Here is a 17,640-nt window from a genome sequence, read left to right as displayed (position 1 = left end):
ATTTTAATATTCTAGTATTTCATGTAATTTCATTATAAATTATTATGAAGTCAAATCTGTTCCGTTATTGTTTAATGTAGGTTCATTTAACGATGCTATTACTAGGTAGAGTATATATTTTAAATGAAGTAGGTTAGGCCAATAATAGAATATGCATCCTCTGTTTGGGACCCCCCAACTTTAAGAAACTGGAACCGACACAAAATAGAGCAGTGAGATTCATAACAAACGAATATTCACACTTGACTAGAGTAACACCTTTAGTAAAATCCCTAAATTTAGAAAGCCTTCAGGATAGAAGACTTTAAAGTAAAGTAGCAATTATACATAAAACACTGAACCATAATCTTCAAATACAAAAACAAAATTTAATAAAATACTCTGAAAGACACAAAGATAAAAGCACATCCCTCGTTCCATATGCTAGGACAAATTTGTACAAATACTCCTTCTTCCCTAGTGCTATTAGAGCATGGAATGGGTTGCCTGAGCTAGCCAGTGACTTAGCAGAATTAAGGTCATTGGTTAATATGCATGACTGAATGCATGACGCGTAGGACGTGATCATCTTCTTTTTTGAAGTAACGTCTGTATTTCATAAGATAAGATAAGAAGTAGCCAGTGGCGTAGCATCCATGGTGCCAAGGGGTTCAATGAATCCGGGCCCACGACCATTAGGTGCGCACAGCCTGTGGCGTAAAATGGTTTATTGCGCTTGGCCCCATGACTCATAACCAGTCGGGGCTCACATAAGCACTTGGGGATGACACCAAAGTTAAGAAAATATTTGCACTCTTGTAAAAACCGATAATATAGAACCTAAAAAGCTCTCTCGAAAATACCACTAACTAATGTAAAAAAAAAATATATAATTCGAAGTGCTTGCATCTGATAGTCTTTTACTAAAAGTACTTTCAGATAGCTAATTTTTTTTTTGTCTCAGACTAAATTTGCCTTATTTCGGAGAGGGGGCCCACAAGAATATCCTTAATCCGGCCCCACGGGTACTTTGCTCAGTTTAGTTTGCTGCGCCACTGGAAGTAGCTGTACATTGTGTCTCCAACGTATCTAGGTCAAGCTACTTATAAATGAATAAATAAGCCTCTGTGTAAATAAGTAAACAAACATTATGAAGTATTAATAATGTGTTTAATAAATTCATTTATAGTTCATTAAGTTGAATTCGCCAAGAGCCTTTGAATCCATCATTACCTTTCTCTGACACGGTCTTACTCAATGTTAAAAAACTACATCATTGCAGATCTATCTCTGTAGCACACTGACCTAGATAAATGAGGCGCAATAATATTAGCACTCTGGTGCAAAGCATAAGGATGATACAAGCTCGCTTATTTGAGGAATCAAGCTCGTCATTCAGCTTAACATGTAACATAAGGGGAGGTAAACCAATGCCATAATGTGTCTGAGTTATCATACACCGTAATACATATACATTCAATATTTTTTATGATTAACAAATGAGATTATTTAAAAAATCTACACCTACATAATGTCTCGTTGAAACTTAAGTCCAAAAAAAAATTTAATTGAATAAGAAACATTTTTAATGCATTTCCTAATGAGAGTTTAATCACAGACTTATATCTATCAGCAATGTAAAGAGCAAACAGCGGTGCCGTAATGTACACAAACCAATCACCAGCAAAAAGTGTGTATACGTTATTCGTTATTTCTCTCACACCCATTCTCGGATCAAATTAAAATCATTCATAGGCATAGACAAGACATGAATCAATAAAATAACATGGTGAAGTAGTCTATTAATTAATGCTAGTTAATTATTTTGTGTGACACCAATAAGGGAAATTAATCATTCACTATTCACAGATATGGCTAAATATATGTATTGTTTTTTTTTATCCTTATACAATTAATAATAATAATAATAATAATAATAATAATCTTTATTATTGAACACGTTATTTCTCCTAAACCAATTCTTGGACCATGTTGAAACTTTAAACAATTATTTATTGAACTTAACAAAACATGTATCAATTACATTTTTTTTTCTTTCACTTGAGCCCTCCTATTGCCTTAGATCGGCCTCTTTACTCTCGTCCAGACCTCCTGCAGTAAGGCGGGGGATGGTGGTAAGCAGGTCTGGAACCCATGACCATTCAAATGACAGTCCTGAGTGCATACCACACGACCAAGGAGTCGTTTCCTCATTTACTCACACTTAAGCATGTTTTATAATATAACTAAATCGTAACACATGGAAATGCAAACTTTCTGTTAGCAATTCATCTATGAAAAGGCCTTAAAAGAAACTTCTAAATCTTTCTCTCATAGTTTGTTTCCCCTTTCAGACCTTAAGATCCATGGGGCAGATGATGTTAAGGTCATCTGTTTCTATTGCCAACGGTTAACGAGCAGGGTGTCATGTGGCCAGCACAGCGACCAACCGCCTTTACTTTCCCCAACTAAAGTCAGGTACACATTAGAAATTCAAAATCCCAGCCTTCATCTAGATTCGAAACCAGAACTTCAGGCTCAGAACCCGAGTGCCTAACCACTCAGCCACCACGCCCCCCTTTCTCTTATAATTAACGATAAAAACGTGGATTTGACCTAATTAAATTATTTTATTTTTGGTTTTATAAACTTTAATTTGTAACATATAAAACGAGCATACATTCTCCTATAATTCTAGGCCAAAAGTCAAACATTTTCTGATTACAAACAAAAATGTTATTGAAGTTTAATCACAACAGGGGAGAATGCAGAAATGTGAAAAAAATGAACAAATCTGTTAGAATATGGAAAAATAATTGCGGACATAAATCGCTGTAATCTTTAACAACTGTTAAAATATAGGATCTGTATGCATGGATGTATTTACCTATAAATAGAACAAAAATGCATTTATCAGATTGAGCGGTTAGAGGAAGTGGCGCATAGACCATATATAGAATAGTTTCTTTTTTCATATTACAAAAAATACTTCGTTTAACCCAACACTTGTTGGATTAGCTTAGTGTTACCCAAAACTTTGTTTTTCTATCATGCTTTTCCATTATTATTTATAAAAAGCAACTAAAAAATACATTAAGCTTGACCATAGAACCCCCAAATCTATACAGATGATGATACAGAAATCTTGCCACTCTGTGGTCAACAGTTGACGATATTACTAAGCGACTACCACAACAGCAAATAACATCTTTGCTATCTCTAGTAGATGGAGGGTACACCACTGGTCAATGGATGGTCTTTACAGTGTCTTTTTTAATGCATATTTCATACTGCTGGACCAGACCTAAATCCCAAAAACCTTGAGGACGAACATCATGGCACATAAGCAAACAACTTCAGAGCGTTTTATAGTTGAAATATATATTTTGTGTAAACATGTTTACATACAGAATTATTTTTTAAACATAAACTCAAAAAGTGCTTTCAAATTTCATGATTCTTAACAGACTTGAAGTCTAGGGACTATCTTCAGTCTCATGAAGGGTTTGTCTTCCATGGGCTTCCAGCGGCGTTTCAAAACTTTACATATTTCATCAGTGCATTTGCTATAGTCAAGGGAAGCCGATCTAAGACTGGCGAAAAACTCTTTGGACATTTCCCCGCACTTGGGCCAGTCACAGCGTTTAATAAGTCCATACTTTCTGACCAGCAGAGTGTGAAGTCGTCTGCCTTCATGGGCGAGGAGGATGAGTGTGGAGGTGCTGATCCTCTCGCGAATGACCAATGTCTGAAGGACGGAGCACCTGCGTACAAGGAATAGGAAGGAAGAGTCCGAGCGGTGGTGGAACCCCCTCGGTCCGTGGACACGAGGGAGACGCTCCTGGACAAAGTAGCGTAGTGTTTTACTGTATTGTTCCACTAAGGACATGGCCAGGTCGTTGGTCAACCTGCTGTAAGGAGTGCGTAAGAACACGCCGTAAACAGGCGCGCGCGGCTGTATGAGAACCTGGCTCCGGGTGGTTCCCACTACCTCTAAGTAAACCTGCAGCCAGGGCGCTATTTCTCTAACCAGCTTCCACGCTTCTGATGAAACTGGTTCGCATTCGCAGGTATATGGGTCCTGCAGAAGATGCAGCTGCATGATGTTGAGCCCAGAAAGAAGCAAGGCGACCTCGTCGTTCAAGTGTTGCGGGCTAATGGTCAGTTTAATCAAGTTGCGAAAAAGGGACAAGTCAGTCAACGGAAGCGGAACTTTGGTCACGTTCAAGATCTCGAGAGAGCTCAGGCATTCACCGAAGCAGTTGGCGATGGCATCAAACAACGATGGCACATCCACAACATCCACCAGCAGCTGGTTCAACTTCAGGTGCTTTAAGTTGTTCATCCTAACCAAAAGCTGGATGATCATTTCTAAAATTTGGCCCCCGGTTCCGTGGACCATTTCAACTCCCTCACTACGGCTGGCGCACGCAAATGTGAAGTCAAATGTGTGAAGCAGGGGCATGGCGATTTGACCGTGATCTTCTTGGAACTGAAGGAATGCTGCTAGAATTCTCAGGAACTCGTAGAGATTGAAGTAGTCAGAGATGGGCGTGACGACGATTCTCTTGAAGAAAGATCCCACGCGTCTGAAGCATAGCTGAGGATAAGATAATAGAAGTCGTTCATGATCTTTAAATGCAAATATTTTTATTCTCAATTTCTTCACAACAATAGTAATAAAATAATAATTTAATTGTCATGGTTTCCAAAAAAAAAAAAGTAAATTGAACAATATTTATTTACACATGACGATTTCATTTTAAAATTATAACATGATATTCAATTATATTTTTTTTAATTCACTTCTTTTCTTATTGTGAACACTTTCGTGTTTGGGGGTTGGGGTCGTCGTTATGGCAACAGTGCTGATTCTTCTACAACTTCTTTCCATTTTTTCGATCAAATATTTTTTTTCCAAAGAATCAGCTAAGGTTAGACCTGAGCATTAATACCCTCATTAGTTTAATCTCCAGCTTCCAGTTTCCAAGAAATGTTTTCATAATTTATCTTTAGCGTTGTATTGATTTCGTAAATTTCTTCATAAAGTAAATATATTAAAATAACTCACGATTTCTAGATAAAATAACTAGTTTGGCTTTGCGCAATAACTTAGGAGATTTTCTTCGTCTATACATAAAGGTTTACGAAAACAGAGTTCAACTGATGCATACATTTTAGAGTACTCCTCATTTAGTTATTTTTTTGGAAGACCAGGAGTTGGCAGCACATAAAAAAAATTACAAAAATTATTAACTATCTATCAAAACAGATTTTTTTTTCTTTATGTGTTTATGAGGACCACCACTTGTTATTTTCCTAGGCCGTATAATTATTTTTGACCACGTTACTTTCATCTTTAATTGAGTAAAAGTAACGTGATTATGGCTTATAGCATTTTTTAAAAATATAAACTGAGAAGAAAGGTCTGAATTATATACAGGGGCGTAGCTAGAAACGTTCAATCCTTTGAAGACACGGGGACTTGACCTCTTGGAGGGCCCCTGCATTTCGCGTAATATTTATTTTTTGATGTAAAAAAACACTCATTTGGAGGCCTCCCTCGTGTGGGGGCCCGGGGGGATTTTCAAATTTTCTCCCCCTCCTCCCCCCCACTCAAGCTACGCCACTGATTATATAAGATAAGAAGAACGTTACAACGTTACCTGCGTCTTGCCTGGACAAAGCTCTCGTTGGTACCCTTTGTACAGATTGAATCTCTTTTTGGTGAGAGTTCTCTCCAGCAGAATGAAAGTTTCCCAGACCCGAGGGGAGTAGAACAAGTCGTACCACTGCCTGCACACCTGGGAAGCTTGGTGACGCTCTTTGGGGCTCAGTAGGGTCAGAATGTCTTCCATGAGAATGACTGGGAGGTAGGCCCAGGAGTTAAAGTCTTCTTCCTCGTCGTCCTCCTCCTTCTTTGTTGCTTGCTGCTTGTGGACGTATGCATCGTATGTATGTGGGCATGACGAGGAATACGGCATCACGGCCTGGACCTGTTGGTCGTTGTCTGAGTTGCACGAAGGCAAAGAGGATGACCTCTGCTCCTTCTGGGAAGTGCTTCTGGAGAAGGGAACCCCTTGGCCGGCTTCGCTGTTGCATATGTCAATCTCGTTTTGCAGTGTCTGGACTTCAGCGCGAAGAGCGGAGAGGTCTTCTTTGTTTATATGTTTCAAAGACTCTTGGATTAGCTTGGCGCTGGGGGCTTTCCCGTCCAGCATGGCTTCTTCTTCGGCTATGATCTGTTCGATGAGGGACTCTATATCATCCGCGTCGCCATGATCTTCACTTGAGGATTTACTGAGGCTGTTTACTAGCTCCTCCACTATGATCTTATGTTCTTCCGAATGAGTGTTCAGGTATTCAGTTTTGTCCTTTGATTTATATTTACCGCCCACTGTGTGCGCCTCAATGAAGCCGTTTTGTTTTGCATCGACTTTGTCTGAAGTTGGGTTGACTTTATATTCTATTTCTTCTGGATTGACTTTGTCTTGTGTTATTTTCTGTTGAAAATGACCGTCGGTTTGATTTGGTTTATGAACATTAACATCGCTTAATTGTTTAGTTATATCACTCGTGTTACTTTTAATGCTGTTCTCGCCTGTTTCATGTAACGCACACGAGCTGTTGTCATCGTAGGAAATCGGATGAGTTCCACATTCTGCCCCGGTTGGCTCCGCTGATTCCTTAGACTTCGACTCTGGTTCGTCCCCGCATTCATCGCGGCTAACGTGGTCCTGAATTGCTGCAATGGAAGAACTGTGGCTGGAATATCTTTTGGGGATTGCTCCTTGACTGCCATCGAGCTTGAGCTCGATGTCTTCGCAGCTCCACTGCAGCTCACAAGATGCATTGTAGTTATCTTCTTTAGAAGCATGCCTATCTATCTGATCCGAAGTACGTCTTGTTGCGATGTAGTCTGTAGCAGCGGCTGCCTGTAAGTCACCAGAGGCTTCGGAAAGTTTTAAGTCCTCGCAAGCATGATCGTCCTGAAGATTTTCAGCACCTGGTGAAGCTTGTGATTCCTTATCAATATTGTGAGCTTTTAGGTCAGCAGTGCTTCGGTCAATATCATTCGATCCAAATTTGGAATCATGTGCTTCTAATTGTACTCTTGTTTTGCACGCATCAACTTGATTCTTCGTTTCAATAGCAGTGTCTTGAACATTATTTCTACTAGTTGCTTCTCTTTGATGATAAGTTGTCTCCTCATGACTTTTACTTAGCGTATGGTCTAAGTTTTCACCACTACCTTTTGCTGACTCTCTTCTTTGGTAAGAGAAGTGACGTCTTCTGTATGACGCCGACTCTGCATTGTACTCTTCTACTTCATGGTCTCTTAGATGTCTGCTATCGTCTTGAGTCTCTGGCTCATCCTGACTCTTAGAAACGTCCGAAAACTTGGACAGTCTGAGCCTCACCTTCAAATAACCTTCAGATTTTGTTCTCAAAAACCTGCTTCTGCGGCGGTAAGCGGGCACCTCTTCTTCTGTCCAGTCGTCGCCCGACTTTTCTTCTTTCCTCTGCTTATGATCGTTATCTGTGTCCAGCCCTCTGCTCGGACGACCAGCGTCGTATCTCTGGGATTTCCGTTCGAAGGGAGGATCGTAATTTTCTCTCTCGTCCATCATCAGGCTGTGGACGCGCATACGCCATTCAAACCTCGGCTGCGGCTTCTCTGGCTGGGAGAACCGCTTTCGTGAGCTCCCCAGAAAGCTAGACATGTTTCTAAATGCGGGAGTGAAGTCTGGCTATGGTGTCACCATGAGATATTTGGGTCTTGTCAAAGTTTTCTAATAAAAACCTTTACTAGATGACTTTTTTTAATGAAGTATTTATTTTTTATTTCGAGTTTTGAGTGTCTAGTTCAGTGCAAGTCAACAAAAAGAGATCTTTATTGTGTTTTAATCATATAATGACTGGGTGTGATCTGAAAAACAAAAGACAAGATGAAAATCACTATACATATATGTATTCACACTTGACTAACACCTTTAAAAACCCCCCACTAAATTTAGAAAGCCTTCAGGGGAGAAGACTCAAAAGTAAAGTAGCAAGTATACATAAAACATTGAACTGTAATCTTTAAATACAAAAACCAAATCTAATAAAGCAGTCTGAAAGACACAAAGATAAAGGCACATTTCTCATTCCATATGCTAGGACAAATTAGTACACTTCTTCCCTGGTGCTATTAGAGCATGGAATGGGTTGACTGAGCTGTTTAGAACGTAACTGCTGATACGATTACCAAGAGTTTGAAACGAGCAGAAAACCAAGATAATTTTTTACTTGTGAAGACATCCTTACGTAATGTGAGATCATCAAACATCTGTTCTTTACTTTGAGGCAAATTGTCTTCGAGTTTAGCAGATTGCATCCTTGCTCACACACACACACACACATCTGATTAATGTCAACATACCGGTGTTATGGAAGGCGCGGTGGCTGAGCTGTAAAGCCGAGGGTCCCGGGTTCGAATCCTGGTGAAGACTGAGATTTTTAATTTCGTGATCTTTGGGCGCCTCTGAGTCCACCCAGCTCTAATGGGTACCTGACATTAGTTGGGGAAAAGTAAAGGCGGTTGGTCATTGTGCTGGCCACATGACACCTTCGTTAACCGTAGGCCACAGAAACGGGTGATCTTTACATCATCTGCCCTATAGACCACAATGTCTGAAATGGGAACTTTGCTTTTTTACTTACCTGTATTATGATAGTTCAAACGTACGAATATTTATTATCATTATAATTATTAATTGTTCATCTCAATGAATGCCACTCAAGCATGACGCTCACACGGAGTTTGATGACGATAACGGTGATGACGATGAGAAGGAAGATCTCTAATTTTCAGCAGTCCACTTCTTTTAAAAAAAAAAAAAAAAGGTTAACACCAGAGCATTAAACTTGTGGGGAGTCTCTACTTAATGACTAAACGTGGAAATGTATGAAATCTGCAAAGAAAAAAAAAGACTATTGCAGTTCACTTTTTGAACACAAGCCCTAAACTAAACATAGTCAGTGTTGACAAGGGCCCAAAATAGAGTATGGACTTGTGCTCTAGACAATTTTCATTGTCTCTGCACATTTTTGCAGGTCCAATTTGTTGCCAATTTTTTTTTTTTTTTTTTGAAAAAGGGGGGGGGGGATCCTTTATATCACTTTTATTTGGTCAAAACAAACACAAATATATACAAAACTTTTTTTTAGTGTACTGAATAATGTTTAACTTTCACTAGTATATTTGTATGTAGACTACAATGCTGGTGAAGAAATCATAAATGGCTTATTATTACAACTTGCAATATTATTACAACACTTAAAGCGATAATTTTACTATGTACTTATATAATTGATTCATGTATATCAACTAGTGGGAAAATTTTACCTCGATATTAAAGAAAAAAATAACAATTAAACAAAAGCAAAAACCAGCACTATGTAGCTAAACGGAGCACTTTCATAATGTCCACAAATTATTATTATTATTATTACAATACATATTACTATTAAAAATATAATACGTAAGAATTTAATTACACGTTGAACTAACAATTGTAATAGTAGTCTCCCCTCATAATACTTTATACTACATACTACATACATTTTTTTTTCCTTAACAAGAGCCCATTTGGTTCACTATTAGTTGTCGTTACTTCTACATTTAACCCCCTTATCGACATGTTTTGTACTCGTACGCCACTGATTGGCTTGCACATCTGTTAACTCCTGTAAGATTAATTTACATGATGTTAGAATTTCCTCGCCACTGACTGAATGCACTCTAGTCTACACTACGTACATAATTAAAAAATAAATATTTGTAATATTGGATCGGATAAATAAAATCCCCCCCCCCAAAACCAAGAACACAACATCGCAGTTGAACTTTGAACCTCGGAACAAAGAGGTGAACTGCGTATGAACCTGAGAAGATATTGTCAATAGGTAAAAGTCTACACGTAGATCTACAGACTCCGTCTTGGCATTGGGCTGCAGCCACCCCCACCCACCCCCCTTTACGTTCTTACATAAACTGTTCTACCTGCTTCCGTGTTCTGAGTCTGACGTCATTTCATCAGCAACAGGGCACATCATTTGTAATTAGAATTTAACATTGAATTAAGGCAACACACACACACACACACACACAAATAATTCTGACATACAATCCAGCAGCAGATTTAACAACGGTCTTGTCTTATGATTTTACTTATGTTGATGAATGCCTCTAGGACTCGGTATTTTAATAATGCGAATGTTTTCGAAAGCGTGGATTAAGGAGGAGATAATAAATTGTGCGTGGATGCGCAGACGTAGCTGTGACCTACATGTTTTATTATATAAACAAAAAGGTTCGCTTTTTTTCAGAAGACAAGCGAAATACATGTTGAACCCAGGCTTATAAGCGAGCTACAAAATATAGTTAAATCGTGACTAAAGGAAACACCGCACAAAACTAAGTAAATAGTGTTTAATTATAACTAATGATTTAATTACAAAAAGTTTTGAAAAACGAGTCCATTTTTAATAAACATGACACATAGAAAACACAACACACACACAAAGGAAAAACATGAGAAACACTTGAGCACAATAAACAGTTGATCAAGGGAGACTACACAAGAAAAACATGCAACAAATACGATTGTATAAATTAAGTGCCACGTTACACTGATGCCATTCTGCACATTCCAAAAGCAACCAGGGTCGGATTTACCTATAGGCAACATAAGCTATGGGGGCGCGGTGGTTGAGTAGCGCTTGGCTTCTGACCCTGAGGTCCTGGGTTCGAATCACCGTGAAGAATGGGATTTTGAATTTCGGGCTTTTTAGGACGCCCTTGAGTCCGCACAACTCTAATGGGTACCTGACTTTACTTGGTAAAGGAAAAGGCGGTTGGTCGTTGTGCTGGCCACACAGCACCCTGCTCGTAAACCGTTGGCCAAAGGAACAGATGACCTTAACATCATCTGCCCAATAGATCGCAAGGTCTAAAGGGGGACCCTTTTTTAAAAAAATAAGCTATAGTTAAGGGCTTCCTGGAAATATTTATCACTGCCATTTAATATATAGACTTAAATAGCTTAGAGCCCTTCCAAGTCTAAATACTGAGCTGAAAATAACACATTTCGATGGTTACTATATTATAATAAACAATGTATGCTCAAATAAATCTAACCATTTAATAGGTAACTCGGAGGAATTCAACAGACCCCATAAGCTGCTGGATAAAGCCATTCGCAAAAAATATCAAACCCAATTTGGGCAGCTGTTTGAGACAAACATCAATTTTTAAAAAAAGCAAAAAAGTTTCTAGAAATAAAAATCAACCTTTGGGTCAGGATTTAGTGATTTAACCATCACATAAGAGATACAAGACACCGATAGCAAAGACAAACAGACACAAAAGCAATCTGATATAAACTTTTCACATGTAAATTATGAGTGAGTGTACATTTTAGCTTTTTATAGTTATAATGTTTTTGTTTGGTGTAATGCACAAATTGTAGGACAAATTTCTTTACGGACAATAAAAATTATTATTATTATTCTGAGCTTCTCAGTTAAATATATCTTCTATAATGTAGCTCAATGATTCTGTGCACAAATATTGGAGATTTTCATCCATGCTTTTTTTTTGGTGTTTACGGTGTACGAAATATAGCAATTATTCTATGCCATGTACACTAGTCCACATATAATTTTTTTTGCCCTGCAGAATCAACATTTCTAAGCTTTTCTGTTCCTTGCATAAAATAATTTCAATATAGAAAAAGCATTGTATTTTTACTGTGAGTTAAAACTTATTTTAAAGCAAGCGGGCAACTACCTAGCAGGATAGTTAATACAAAGATTAGCTGCTTTGCATTAGGATAGGATTCAAATTATTGTCAATTTTTTTTTTAGTTCAGTTGGTAACAGTGACGTTCAATTTTGCGTCCTTGAAATTGTTTGATCTATCATGAAAATTCCTTTTTTTTTTCCCTATGGCCTAAATACTCTTCCAAGACAATAGTACATTTCCTCAGATATCTACGGATTCAGGACAGTTGATAACATTGAATACAGTGTTATTGACAAGGTACATTTGAACAACGCAATAACTTACGATTATTACTTAATAATTTTATAGATATATCCTGATAGAAAATGTGACCCATGATGGAAGCCAAAGAAAACACAAACACCAAACAACAACAACAAAAAAAAAGCCTTAAAGGCTATTACGTGAGCACAGGTTCCAAGGCGGTGAGTTGACTTGACTCTCTAATCCACTAAGCACACCAGTCGTCTAGAAGCTACCTTCTCTTCTGGGCTGTGCTCACACTACATGTGTGAGAGTTGCAGTGTATGTGTGTGTATCTACCTGAGTGTGATGCGTATTTGTATTCAGAAGTGTGTGTGTGTGTGTGCGTCTGCGCGCGTATGTACGTTGCACGAGCGTGAGCTGCACAGGTCACAACACGTGCTAATATCTCTACCTGTGATGTTTTGGGGGGGGGGGGATAAAAAAGGGTGAGGGGTACCCAGTAGAGTAGCTAGTTTACACAACTTAATTTACCACAAACAAAGTAAAGAAATTCTTAAGAAAACATGCGCATTAATTGATGTTACGAAGTCCATCAGCTCCTAGAGATTTGGGTCAGATGATTGTTCTATCTTTATCTGTTTCTAGGTCAAAGGTTGGCGAGGGCGTTGTATGGCCGACACAACGACTTTACTATTTCCTCCAGATGAAAGCACGAATCTATTAGAACTGGATGAGCCCATCCAGTCAGGACGTGTTCAGTTTCCTTATCAGGACTCAAACCCGTGACACTGGAAGTCGAACGCTTTACCATTTCACCACAGCACACTTATACTCATTTTAGAACTATTTCTTTAGAGAATTGACTCATACTTGCATCGAATATTCGAAGAGAATGAACATGACATCTTCAAAAGTTTGAAGTTTTATAGCAGAAATTATACCCTGCAATTTTTTTTTTTTTTTTTTTTTTTTTTTTTACAAAGCTTATATCAAATCATTCAGTCTGTCCATTCTTAGATGCATCATATTAGAAATATATTGAAGACAAAAGTTTTTTTCTTATACATTTAAAATTTAGCATATTAATTATTTGCTTTTTATTTAATTAAAATACCTCAACAAATTAGACATCCGAGGAAGAAGTTTAAGTAAAAATAAACGGAACTTTAATCGTTTCTGTGGTCAAAAATTAGAGTACTTTAGGTGGTCATTAAATTGTTCAAACGCCTTTAGTATAGTTAGTAACCTGAATAGTTGTTTGCTAACTGTTACTGTAAATCAGATTCCTTTTGGTTTTTGCCGGAATGGTAATGGATAAAAGCAATCCATTTCCTATAAAATGCTTGCAATAGCATGCGTCTCAAATAGCATCTGATAACCAGACCAAGTCCTGGCTTCTAAGCAGGGGCGTAGCTAGGGATTAGGGGGCCCGGGGGGATTGACCTCTTTGGGGGGCCCCTTTTCATTGTGACATTCGACAGTGGCGTAGCATCCATTTCGCGAAGGGGTTCAATGAACCCGGCCCACGACCTATAGGGGCCCACCGCGCTTGGGCCCGTGACTCTTGACTTGTTGAGAACTTGGGGGATGACACCAAAGTGAAAACATAAATTCACTTTCGTAAAAACCGATAAAAAAATAGAATTTAAAAAAGCTCCCTCAAAATATCCTGAACGTTGTACCAATATGCAATAAACGTCAAAACCAGTTTTAAGCTTTAATGTAAGGATTTGCTTTGCATTGGGTTTTCCAAATTGTAATGGTGGGCTAGCCCTAACCGTGACAACGTTTCCATATCGTCCCACTCCATTGTAGTATTACATGAATTGGGGTGGGGGATGGGGAGAGTTTGGTTAAGAAATATGGATAGTCAAGATTGTCACTAATAAAAATTTCGATACAGCTGCAAATTATTCAATTTTACCAAAGCTTAATATGTTTTATTTTGTTTTGTATTTAAAATATGTAATATCAACATATTTATTCTTCAAGGATTCTTGTAAATCTTCTTAATCCTGTGCACACCCCAGGGGAGCATAGGGCCACAACCACACCTCTCCACCTAACTCGGTTCTGAGCAGCTTTATTTGCTCCCATGTCATTCCAGTACCCTCAGCTTCACTAATGACTGACCTCTTCCTATTGAATCCGAAGAAGTTTATGTTGTGAAATAGTGTAAGACATTCAATCAAAACGATGCACCCTGCAAAGTCTTCATCGCATTGTTTTGTTGTCTTTTGTATTGCATACAAAATGTGAATGTAATCATTATATCAGAATAAAAAGGAGATGAAATCTAACCAAAATAAAAATAACATTAAATATTTAGCAAGCCAAAGAAACATCCGAGTGGTAACATAGGAATCATTCAAGTTGAACATGCTTGTGCTATTACAATTAAAGAGGTAATCGAATTGGGGAGCAGGTTTATAACAAGATCTAGAAGATAGACAGCTAACTAGATGGATCATGGATTAGTGCCATTCTCTGACAAACGCCTAGTATTTGGTTGAAACTTGGTTCGTAGCTCTTAAAGAAATGAAAACGCCACATATTTATACAAAAACGTCAGAAAATTGACAGGAAATCAAAGCCCAACAGATTCAAAACAAACGAGATAATAGATCGGATTGGCAATGCAGTTCTGAACAAAACAAAAACTGGTACTTTAGGACATCCAGTCTACACCATTCGTCTATTTATTGGTGGTAGAGCTCAAGACAAATAAAAAGTTGATATCAAATTCGTATTTTTTTTTAATACTGCTATTGATCTCCAATGACAGAACATCCAAAGAAATAGAAATTAGATAGTTATTTCTAGGTTTTCTTTATATATGTGATAATCAGACGTCAGCAGAATTTGCTGAACAAATGCTTCAAGTAATGAAACAACATTTATCCTTAAATAAACTACGAGGCTAAAGCTATGAAGGCGCTTCCAATATGACTGGATACTTGAATGGCCTTTGGGAAATGTTTCATCAGAAGAAGCCGCTCGCGCATTTGAAATAGCTGCACAGGTTTCTTGCTTTACTACTTAGAAGGCTAGAGAAATGTTCAGTAAGTAAATGTTCCAACTATTTACTGTTAAATAATGGACGTAGAACTAGATACTAGTCTGTATCAATGTTTCAAAGTTTGACACCTAGAAGTGGTTTAGGAATGTCAATGTGTAGAATGGGAACTAGAACTCATAAAACATTTCTTTATTGATATGAAACTCCGTTACCTGGTTTCATTCTGTTCAAAATTGTAAACATTCGTGTTGGAGACTTCTAACAGAGTCAAACGTAATAAGATGATTAAAAAGCTTCTCTACTTGCATTGGAAAGTCTTTTGGTCAATGTACCGATACATTCAGATTGCTCAATTGTTTTGTCAAACATTGTATTCGTCTTATTGGGGGAGGGGGCCCACCAATATATATTCTTGAACCCGGGGCCACGGGTATCATGCTACGCCACTGACGTTCGACATTATGACATAAGATAATGTTGTTGTGTGTTAATGAAATAGGAGAGTCCAAGAAACGAAAAGTAGATTCTGAATGTATAAACTACCTGGAAAAGTGGACACATCTTTGCCTTTTATGGAGCATGAAAATAAGCCATTATTCTTTTATTGATATAGAGCTGTTTGTGGCTGTTTTAAGGAGAACGTAACTTTAAACAGCATTATGAAATCAAAAACATAAACAAATATTGCGGCATTCTTAGTTTGAGCCACCAAGAAAAGATTGCAAAGAAACGCCTAGAGATTAGAGGATTGACGAGATTATTTACTCTAAGATGACAGTAAGGGCAAGGTACAGAGTTGGTCACATTTTAAGTAGTGAAATGAAGCGAGGAGAACTTTAAAGGAGGTTACTATCAGTGATGGAAGAAATGATTCATGAAAATAAGAATGCAGTTGAAGCCATCACCATTTTTCGCATGTCAAATAGAAAGAAAAATAGAAATCTAAATTAAAAACAAAGAGAGAGAGAGAGCAGCAAAGCTGGAAATGTTTATCATCCGACATATCTGATAGCGTTCAACTCTTGCTACTTATTCGCTGTACGAATAGCAATTTTTAAATCACAGAAAAGATATCTGCTATGAGGAGCATGCATTGGGACCACCACTGGCAAAGGCCTGTTCAAAGAAGTTTCAGACATCATAGAGGAAGAGGCTTCTTTCCTTTGGGAGAAACTAGTAAGAGTGACTACTGATACCACCAGAAGTATGACTGGATGACATAAAGAACTGGCAGCAAGAGTTATTAGAAAAATTGTCAAGTCAAACGGAACCTCTGTGGCAAGGAGTTGGATCAGGCTGACATACGCGTCTTCTAAACGAAATAGTAACTCTTCATTTAGCAGGCGGAAACGAGGCGAAACCTTTGTGGAGTAATCGCCTAACAGACGAGCATCTAGAGTCAATGCTTCAACTTGATGTCTCATCAATGCAGTGGGAGCTTCAGAAGTTGGTTTTGTATAAACTTCCTATATCCCATGAATTCGTGTAAATATTATATTCCCCTGGGAGGCGGCGGTGGCTGAGTGGTAAAGCGAATGGCTTGCGATCCGAAGGGTCCCAGGTTTGAATCCTGGTGAAGACTGAGATTTTTAATTTCGAGATCTTAAGGTCACCTCTGAGTTCACTAAGCTCTAATGGGTACCTGACGTTAGTTGGGGAAAGGTAAAAGCGGTTGGTCGTTGTGATGGTCACATGACACCCTCGTTAACCCTGAACCACAGAAATAGATGACCTTTAGATCATCTGCCCTATAGATCCTAAGGTCTGAAAAGGACATTTTTTTAGTATATCCACGGCTTCCTAATAAAAGTGCTTTGTATTTTGTATTTAATGTTTTTTGTATCTTTTCTGTTATGTGGCCCGCGACACGAGTGTTGGAAATTGAAATGGCCCACCGGTCAAATAAGGTTTCACATCGCTGTTTTATTTCATTAATAATTGAATTAAACATTATAACCTGTACCTAATTTCATAACATCGAACCGAACCCGAACTTTAGAACTAACCGAACCGAACCGCACCCAAACTATACTCGTCATGGAACCGAAACGAACCCCGAACATAATATGATCGAACCGAACCCGAACTTTACAAGTTGGGTTCGATTACCATCTCTAGTAAGTACATAAATGTAGTAATTAAGTCGATCTTTCGGCACGGGTGTCGCTAATGAAAACTTCTGTGATGTAGCGGCATCGCTAGATCTAGGTTATTATTTTTGTTTCAGGGTGTTAGGCTTGGGGCTATGGTGAAGAGTGTTTATCATGATTTCGCAAATTGGAGCCGTGACTGTTTCTAGAGTTGTATCATGGTACTCGAAGCTGCCGATCCGTAGAGCCGAAATGGACTGTGTGTGTGTGAGGTGTGTTAGTTGTATAATTAAGCATGCAATATTAAACCATGATTCATTGATTGGCATATGTTTGAAATATATTGTTTATTTGTAATTAGCTTATTATTAAATATTGTTCTTGTTGAACATTTGTTGATTAGTTATTCATTGTTCATTTGGAATGACCATTTGTTCACGTTCAGTTATCATGCAACTTGATATGCTGTTGATCTTTGGTATGGCATTAGCCTGTTGAGGTGGGGAACCCGGTCA

The 17,640-nt window shown here is 38.2% G+C and overlaps 1 protein-coding gene across 3 annotated transcripts; it reads right to left on the bottom strand.

The window, feature by feature from the left end:
• Positions 1 to 354: 354 nt before the first annotated feature.
• On the bottom strand, positions 355 to 12,329 carry LOC106062413 (uncharacterized). 3 transcript variants are annotated; one of them, XM_056031117.1, is made up of 4 exons: positions 12,214 to 12,322; positions 8,686 to 8,846; positions 5,646 to 7,909; positions 355 to 4,579 (listed from the first exon to the last, which is right to left on the bottom strand). In XM_056031117.1, exons 3-4 carry the CDS (start codon positions 7,701 to 7,703, stop codon positions 3,440 to 3,442), a joined length of 3,198 nt encoding a protein of 1,065 aa, XP_055887092.1. In that variant the 5' UTR covers positions 7,704 to 7,909; positions 8,686 to 8,846; positions 12,214 to 12,322; the 3' UTR covers positions 355 to 3,439. The 3 variants fall into 3 exon arrangements, with proteins under 3 accessions (XP_055887092.1, XP_013076130.2, XP_013076129.2); XM_013220676.2 differs by lacking the exon at positions 8,686 to 8,846 and having other exon boundaries at positions 12,214 to 12,329; XM_013220675.2 differs by lacking the exon at positions 8,686 to 8,846 and having other exon boundaries at positions 12,095 to 12,231.
• Positions 12,330 to 17,640: the final 5,311 nt, after the last annotated feature.

This window comes from Biomphalaria glabrata, chromosome 5 (assembly GCF_947242115.1).
Source record: "Biomphalaria glabrata chromosome 5, xgBioGlab47.1, whole genome shotgun sequence".
Taxonomy (NCBI): Eukaryota; Metazoa; Mollusca; class Gastropoda; family Planorbidae; genus Biomphalaria; species Biomphalaria glabrata.
Note: the sequence above shows the minus strand (reverse complement) of the source record. Positions and strands in the feature narration are given on the sequence as shown.